This window comes from Brachyhypopomus gauderio, chromosome 14 (genome assembly GCF_052324685.1).
Source record: "Brachyhypopomus gauderio isolate BG-103 chromosome 14, BGAUD_0.2, whole genome shotgun sequence".
NCBI classification, from domain to species: domain Eukaryota; kingdom Metazoa; phylum Chordata; class Actinopteri; order Gymnotiformes; family Hypopomidae; genus Brachyhypopomus; species Brachyhypopomus gauderio.
The window spans coordinates 18,318,850-18,328,405 of NC_135224.1; the positions used below are offsets into that span (position 1 = coordinate 18,318,850).

The following is a 9,556-nucleotide window of genomic DNA, read 5'->3' on the forward strand; positions in this document are numbered from 1 at the left end:
AAATACATGCATAAACATTGACAGCACATCCCATCACAATAACTTTTCAAACTCTAATTCTCTTTAATACCTTAAAATGCTCTGACTACACAGTTTATATATAAAGGGATACAAAATTATACAGGAACAAAAATAATAATAAAATCGATAGTGGTGGAAGGGGAAAACATAAAAGGTGACACAGAATGAAAAAGTATATTTATTGAATGAAAATAAATTAGCACAGTTTGGTACATGGAACAAACATACAGTAGAATAAGCTATTATCTCCTACAAAGGTAAAATATAAGACAACAGTTGTTAAATTGATCAATTCCTGTTGCAGTACATTTGAAAAGTACCCACAGCGCTTCACTTTTCCACACTTTGTTACAGCCATATTGTGAAATGGGCAAAATTATTTCCCTTCTCAACATTCCACATACCCCATAATGACAAAGTGAAAAAGTGCAAATTTATTAAAATATAAAAAATGGCATGTAACAGTCTTGACTGAGTAAATGATACTGCCCTAAAACATTGCAAACATCAGCCAAGTTTCACCACAAGAATATCAGATGTTTCACGACCAGAACAGACAAAATGTACAGTGGAGCAACAGGTATGATTGACATTCGATCAGTGGGCAGAGCTACACAAAGACTCCTGGAGCTCAGAAGATACAAGAGTGGAGAACACAGAACATTCTCATCATGTAAAGACCAGTCATCATGTTCAGCATAACAATACTGTGTGTGTGGCTTTCACTGGGCGAGTTTACACTTGTTTGGATTAATTCTACTATTGTAAATATAGAATAAAGAATAAATGACAATGTGGTGTTGAAAGAACAGAGTGTGAGTCAGACTTATGCAACTCTGCCATGATCCTGTTAACTTTATTTTCTCTTCTCTATGGCAGATCCAACAGAACCACTTTTATCACATAATGCTGTTATTCAGGGTGATAATGTTACCCTGTCCTGCAGCTACAAACAGTTCAGTGATACTCTGCATAATCTCCACTGGTACCGACAGTATCCACAATCCAGACCAGAATTCCTCCTCTACATCCTTTCAAGTGGAACTAAAAGTGAACTTCTCCCACATCGTATGTCTGCTGATGTTAATCAGAATAAAAAACAAGTGGATCTCCTGATCTCCTCTGCTGCAGTATCACGCACTGCATACTTTCACCTCAGGAACATTAACCGTCATCGTCCCTCCCTCACCCCTCACACTGCTTCTATCCTCGTCAATAGTCTAGTTACTTCACGTCTAGATTATTGTAACTCCCTCCTGTATGGTCTTCCCTCAAAATCTATCCATAGATTTCAACTCATGCAAAATGTTGCTGCTTGTATTATCACCAAAACGCCCTCAATACAACACATCACTCCGGTCCTACAGCAGCTCCACTGGCTTCCCATACATTTCCGCTTCCAGTTTAAAATCTTGCTTCTCACTTTTAAATCTATCCATAATTTGGCTCCCCCGTACCTCTCAGATCTTCTCCACATTACCTCACACTCCCGTACACTTAGATCCTCCTCTTCCATTCATCTCACAGTTCCTACTGCTCGGCTTAGTACCATGGGGAGCAGGGCCTTCAGTCGCTCTGCTCCTCAACTCTGGAACATGCTCCCACCTGACATCCGAAACATTCATTCTTTCACATATTTTAAAAGCAGCCTTAAGATGCACCTTTTTAGATTAACTTATTTTGCCTGATTTTATAAGATTTAATAATTTTGTTTTAGTGTTATTGTCTGGTTTTCTCTTGTGTGTACTATATTTTACTTGTACTTTATTGTGTGTATGGTGTCCTTGAGTGTCTAGAAAGGCGCCTTGAAATAAAATGAATTATTATTATTATTATTATTATTATTATTATGTCTTGGCTGTTGCCATTCATTTATTTGTGTTATGTATATATATTAAAATGATAAGGCCATGGCCAACAAACAAAATTCCATAATCCCCTGTTTCAACTTAATTAACCTTATAAAAAGAAAACAAACGAAAATACATAAACCTTCCCAATCTCCCTATAACTTAAACAGGAGAAAACGCCCAGCCTTACAATTTTTAAGCAATAAATGTAAAAATGTAAATGTGACATATTTTGTCAATGTGATTTATTTTCACCACAATCAAAATTTGTCCTCCGTTTTTAAAAGCTCGCCCAGAGAGAGAAACAGTGAGATGTCTTGAGCAGTGGATTCCACTTGGTCAATGGGTGATGTTAGTGATTCCTGGCTTGAGTTGTAACTGGCTGTGTGAGTTCGGACCGATGGATTAACGTCGGGTCTGTTATGAGAAAATTCGATAAGCGTTGGGAGAAGTAATGCTTATATGCTACGCATTTTTTGATTTTGTGTATAGTGCATAAAGAACACCATTGTGGATTTTTGGGGTTGTTTATTTGGGGTTATTCATGGGACAGTCATGGCCTGGTGGTAGGGAACTGGTCTTGTGACCAGACCTGAGGCCATGACTGAGGTGCCCTTGAGCAAGGCACCTAAACCCCAACTGCTCTCCGGGCACCGGGCTAGGGCTGCCCACCGCTCTGGGCCCCCTAGTAATCACTAGTGTGTGTGTGTGTGTGTTCTAACTGCACAGATGGGTTAAAGGACCACCATCCAATCTCATCCTGTGCAATGAAGCTACATGACTCCCGCACCAGATGGTAATCAAATCATTGCGCCATCTTCAGGAGAACCTGCAAAATTTACAGTGGAGCAACAGGTATGATTGACATTCGCTCAGTGGGTGGAGCTACACAAAGACTCCTAGAGCTCAGAAGATACAAGAGTGGAGAACACAGAACATTCTCATCACATAAAGACCAGTCATCATGTTCAGCATAACAATACTGTGTGTGTGGCTTTCACTGGGTGAGTTTACACTTGTTTGGATTAATTCTACTATTGTAAGTACTGAATGAAGGATAAATTATTCTGTATGGTGCTAAAAGTGTATAGTGTGAGTCAGACTTATGTAACTCTGCCATGATTCTGTTAACTTTATCTTCTCTTCTCTACGGCAGGTGACTCTATGGCAGATCCAATAGAACCACTTTTCCCCCATAATGCTGTGCTTCAGGGTGATAATGTTACCCTGTCCTGCAGCTACAAACAGTTCAGTGATACTGTGCAGAATCTCCACTGGTACCGACAGTATCCACAATCCAGACCAGAATTCCTCCTTTACATCTTTCCAAGTGGAGCTAAAAGTGAACCTCTCCCACATCGTATGTCTGCTGATGTTAATCAGAATCTTAAACAAGTGGATCTGCTGATCTCCTCTGCTGCAGTATCAGACTCTGCTCTCTACTACTGTGCCTTGGTGCCCACAGTGACAGGAAACCCAGCTACACTGTACAAAAACCTCTTGACTTGATCATAATTTTATCCATGGTGACCTATAGTGACAGTATCATTATCATTGATGGTATGCAATTGTCTACTTTAACAGAACAATGAAAATGGTCAGCTGATCTCATGGATACATTGATGCCTCTAAGCAAACTGACACAAATCTCCCAGCAGAGGGTAGGCTTCATGTAGATATGATTTGGTACTGAAAGACTTTAAAAACCTCTTTAGCAGAACTAGAGTAATTTTTTTTTTTTTTTTTTTTTTTTTGGCCCACCTCCACCCCCCCATCTTTGGAGGACAACTTTGTTTTTATGTACAGATTTAAATGGCAATTATAACAATTCTGTATAATATATAGTGTAGTGATAACAATATGTAGTGATAACAGTATGCAAAGTGATAATTATTGGGGTTAGGTGGACCAAGAAAAGAGGGGGAGAGAAATAATAAAAAGGGAAAAGACAGAGGTAGGAGAAAAAAGGAGAAGAAAAAGAAAAGAAGAAAAAAAAAAATAATAATAATAATAATAATAAAAAAAAAAAAAAAAAAAAAAATTAATAATAATAAAATAATAATAATAATAATATTAATAAAATAAAACACGCAACCAGCTCAAATGACCACTGCAAAGAAGTACAGAAAGTAAACCAAATACATATAGTGCAGATGAGTGCGATGTATGGGTGTGTGTGAGTGTGTTTGTGTGCAACCTAGAAGTGCAACATAGGATAGATGTATGGAATGTACTTACCAGCAAGGGTGGGTAGCTGCGACAGCACTCCCCCAGAGGCCAGAGGCGGGCGGAGAGAGACCCGGGAACCCCACCCGCCCACGGCCCCCCACAGAGCGGTGGAGTACCAGAGCCGCACTTCCCAGAGACCCCGGACAGCGCCCCACCAGTCAAGGAGCGCAGGTCCAGGGGAACCAGAGGGAACAGAGCGCCTCCCCCCCAGGATGCCCCCCCCCCCAGGGGCCAGCGGCAAAACCACGGCGCCACGCGCCCGGAAAGCCACCCACCACCCGGCAGGGCCCACCTCCCGCCGAGGAGCACCCGGCCGCCCCATATCACCACCGCCCAGGGGAGCGGGCCAACCGCCCCTACGCCGGGGGGCCAAGCCGGACACCGGAGCCCCAAGGCGCCCCCCCTCTGGAGTGGTGCAGTAGTCTCAGGGGAGTGTCCATGAGTGAACCGGGCACGACCAGCCCCGACCCAGAACCAGCTGTCCTCACCCACCTAACCAAACCCACCCTACATTCGCCCCTATACACCCCCACCATGTACACACCCACCCCCACACACACACACACACACATACACTCAAATTCACCCTCACACCTCCAAACCTGGCCATATGTCCCCTCCCTCCAACACGCACTCATTCATCCACCCATTCAGAAACAAGAAGAAAACAAGGACAGAGACACACACTTATCCAGACTAGCACACCCTCTGCGGCAGGGGCAGATGGCTGGACCAGCAAGGACCAGTAGCGGTCCTAGGAAGCCACCAGCCCAGTCCCGTGCCAGCAACCCCCCCCCCCCGCCCCGGCAGGGAGCAGGAAGTGGGTGAAGGAAGGCCTTCCCACCCCTCCACCCCCAGTGTTGTGTGTAGGTGTTGGTGTATATGCATGTGTCGTAGTGTGTGATACTATGGTGCAGTTAAAATTGAGGGGACAGATGCTAGGGCAAACGTGAGTGCATGTCCACACCGTCCCCCTCAAAGGCCCTCAATGTCTAAAGTGCAGTAAAAACTGAGGGACAGACAGTGGTGAGGAGACGGGTGAACCATGGCAGCAGGCCCACCTCGTCAACCTCTGGGTACCTGCCTGTCCCCAGAATCCTAAATGAGCAAGGATGTGTGTGTGTGTGTATGTGTGTGTGTGTGTGTGTGTGTGGGGGGGGGGGGGGGGTGGGAATGCTTAGGTCCAGAGGAAAGGGTCCTCTGGAAGAGGAGAGCCAGCTTGCTAGCTGGCTCATTGAGCACCGAACTTCACTGCCCCCCCAGCTCAAGGCAGGGAGCGGTCGACCCGGGGAGACCAGGGCGGCAACCCCCCCCACCACCACATCCAAGCACGGATCCACACCACCCCCACCACAGAGAGCAGCCGGTCCGCACATCCACATACACCTAGACACACATTTCTTTCATACACGTATGCACTCACTCACATTTAACCCATAAATATATACATATATACCCATATACATACATACATCCATCCATATATATAAATATATACATACACATACATACATATATACATATATATCTACACATACATATACACCCACACACGCTAGTCCCATATACACCACACCCCTGTGTATGCACCCACAACCATACCAATCGCACAGTGAACAAACGATGGCAGACATCAACAGTATTGAGGACATGCTGGTCGGAGTCCGGAACCCTACCTCCCGGCCCACCCCAGACATCCCTATCATCCACCACCCCACTCCCACCACCCAGGCACCTCGGAGCCCCAAGGCCCAGACCCGACCCCCCGACCCAGGCCGACCGACCCACCCCCCCCAGCGGCGCAACCGCAGCGGCGCAGGTCCCCCCGCACGGGCAGGGCCCCAGCTCGGGGTCGGGGGGCCCCAGGCACCAGGCCCCGGGTCCCGCCACCCGGCCCCTAGAACTAGAGTAATTTAACACTGTGTCCATAAGATGTCCACAGGATGTCCTTATAAGGCACTGTCTCATACAGGTTACATCTAATGAAGTGAATGGCTTGTGATCCCACATGAAAATGATTCAATGCATACATTATATATCAATATTTCTACAGTATATCAGCATCATGTCTGCCTAATAAGGTGATTATGAAGTTCTCTTTAACTTGTCCTGACTAGTAAATTTTGTAATAAGACAGTTTGTATTAAAACATGATCATTTTGTGTTAAAAGGAAATGATTTTCAATTTTTTTCCAGTGATTCTAGTTAGCATGTGAATAATTCATTCACCATGCTTTCATTATTAAATAACCTCAATTGATTATATATATTTTATTAAAATTAGCGCACTTTCCATGCTTTGAGCTTCATGAATAAACTTCCATGATGGTTACATATTACATATTTTTATCTGGATGTGTGTCCAATATTCCTACTCTGATCAAATGGGAAGTGTACTGTGATCACAAGTGTGAGGTGGTGTAATTGTGGAGCAGTGTGAGGTGGTGTAATGGTGGAGCAGCGAGTGGTGGTGTAATGGTGGAGCAGTATGGGTGTTGTAAGGGTGGAGCTCTGTATCTCAGTATAAAACTACATGAATCCCATTCAGCTTTGGTTTTCACTCACTTCACATCTCCATCATCATGCTGCTCTTTACACTTTCTCTCCTACTCACACTTTTAGGTGAGTTTATCTTTATATTTTCCTTCTTGTTTTGTTTGGCTTTTTATAATGGTTTGATAAGTAAAAATTGTCAAACTTTAATTTTATTGTTCGTTTAAATTAGTGAACATTAATGCTGCACATTGCAACAAACAACAGCTGTTTTATGGAATTTTCTTTATCATATTTCTTCCCCAGGAGAGATGTCAGCACAGACAATACAACCACTTACAAGAGACAAACACGTCTCAGAAGGGGATGATGTTATTATAACGTGTAATTATCAAGACAAACCTGATTATCTTTACTGGTATCGCCAGTATCCCACTTCAAGACCAGAGTTTATTGTTTCCATTTCTCCATACAGTACTGAAAGTGCTGCCTCTCATCTTCCTCGTCTATCAGCTATAACTGAAAACAGTAAAAGCCTTTTACATCTGCTGATCTCCTCTGCTGCAGTATCAGACTCTGCTCTGTACTACTGTGCCCTGCAGCCCACAGTGACAGGAAGTCCAGATACACTGTACAAAAACATGTTCCAACAAAATGACAGCTTTAGTAGAAAGAACTAATGTAGGTAGTCAACGAAGATTTGGATAAATGTATGAAATACTGTTGAAACATTTGTCATTAAAAGACAGAACATAAATAACTGTTTAACAGCCACTGTACTACTAGAAACCTTCACCTTGCAGCTGTACAGATGATGTACATTTACTGGCCATTTTATTATTTAACTTATAGAAGCTTTTTACAGGTGAACAGTTGGAGTGTAGTGATGAACTGTCAACACCACTATTGTCCACATCAGTGTTATTACAAGCTGCTGTCATTCTCAATTCAACAGACACCTTCTCTTATTAACCTCCTGTTATAAGAGTATTTGAACAAATGAATACAATGATACTTCTATTCAAAGACATAATTTATCAGATTTCTAATTCTTTAAATATTAAATCAGTTTTCTGTTTGTGGTGGTGAAAACAGTTGTAACTACAATTAATTAATCATGTAGTGTGTGATGATAAAGGTTTCCTCCTGATACACAGTAATTCAGTAATCCCTCCAGAAGGGGGCAGCGTTCATCTAGAATTCCTGAAACTGCAGATGATGTGACACTGGGTTGTTCTAAGGGAAGATGAAGAAAAGGAGAATCTGTATCAGAAACTGAGTCTGCAGTTCAGTCATGGCATGTGTTAGTGGACACTGGCTTCTGTTTCTCATTTTAGGTAAGCTGCACATGATCACTGGACAATTCAAGAACAGGAACAGATCATCATGCACTGGATGAACAAAACATTTAATGAACTGGAGGTTTTATATAATAAAGGAGGGTTAATATTTACTAAACCAAACTAATCCTGACATGTTTCCCCTCTTGTCTTTTAATCTCTTCAGCAGGTTATAGTTCTGGAGAGGGAATAGGACCAGTCTCCTCCACTGTAAATGTCCTACAAGGAAATCCTGTTACCCTCTCCTGTCAGTACAATGGATCTTATACAACTGATTATCTGCTGTGGTATCGTCAGTATTCCAGATCCAAACCACAGTTTCTTTATCTGATTGATGAAGGTAAATTTGAACTAAAAGCTGATCCCCCAGTACCAGGAGTGTCTGCATTAGTAAATGAAGATAAAAATCATGTGGATCTGGTGATCTCCTCTGCTGCAGTATCAGACTCTGCTCTGTACTACTGTGCCCTGCAGCCCACAGTGACAGGAAACTATGATCATCTGCACAAAAATATCTCAATGAGTCAAATCTCAACAACCTGAACAAAACCTTATTTAATAGCAAAATATACACATCATTTTACATGAATATGTTCTCAATGCATGTATTCAGTACTGTGTTTGAAGAATCAGATCTCTTGCATGGAACCTGATCACCATTTAATCTACCAATCAGGTTGCACTGAAGCTTCAGACACCTAAGATGGGTTTACCGTAGCAGATACTGCTGAAGAACAGACTGCACCTTGAAAATGTTACACATTTTTCTTTGCTGTCTTCCTGTTGTCTAAAGTCTGAATTAATAGAATTTGTGTGCCATTACACAAGATTAATAAAAAATGCACTGATTGAAACCTTTTACATTTTGAGTGCTGATTTCATGCAAACATTACTGAATAAAACAAATCATATTTTTGATTATTATGAACTTTGAAACTGAAAATGTAAACTATGTAACCACAACAAAAATATATAGATAAGGTACATAAATACAAATAAGACAAATATGAAATATGTTCTTATATGAAATATGCTCTTAATATGAAAATGTGCCTTTAGGAGAGCCTTTACATGTCGCAACAATATCATGTTTGTTTTATACACAGTTCAAGCAAAAGATTAAAAATACTTTGGAATTAAGTCAAGAATTGTAGAGATAACCAACAGACAAAACATCATTCAAGAAGGTTTTACAATAAAGTTTCAATTGTGAATAATGTGTCACGTAAATAAATGTACATTAGATAATCTGCTTAATGTATGTATGGCGGTCACTCCTGGGGAGTATGACGACCCCGGCAACTTCTCTCGTGCGAGTATAATCCTATGCGGTGGAGGCAAGTCCGTCCGCAGTGACGACAGGAGAGTTGGGAAGCAACTGGCACTGGTACTGACTGGCACTGAGAGCCTCTAGTCGTGCGTTGCTGGCTGCACCTCTGGGACTCTGCCCTGAGTTGACTTTCCACACTGGTGATGGACTGTCTGCAGTGAGTTCTCCAGACCATGCGGTTCTGAGCTGCAGCCTTCCATGTCTCTGCCTCGATATTGCAGATTTTCAGGTGGCTCTTCAGGCAGTCCTTGTAGCGGAGCTTCGGGCGACCAACACTTCTTCTTCCATTGTGC

The 9,556-nt window shown here is 42.4% G+C and overlaps 1 gene segment (V, D, J or C); it reads left to right on the plus strand.

The window, feature by feature from the left end:
* The first annotated feature begins 6,250 nt into the window (after window positions 1–6,250).
* LOC143474590 (T cell receptor alpha variable 13-2-like) lies at window positions 6,251–8,476 on the plus strand. The segment is given in 3 exon segments: window positions 6,251–6,261; window positions 7,663–7,699; window positions 8,060–8,476. Coding segments are annotated over 3 exon segments (465 nt in total).
* Window positions 8,477–9,556: the final 1,080 nt, after the last annotated feature.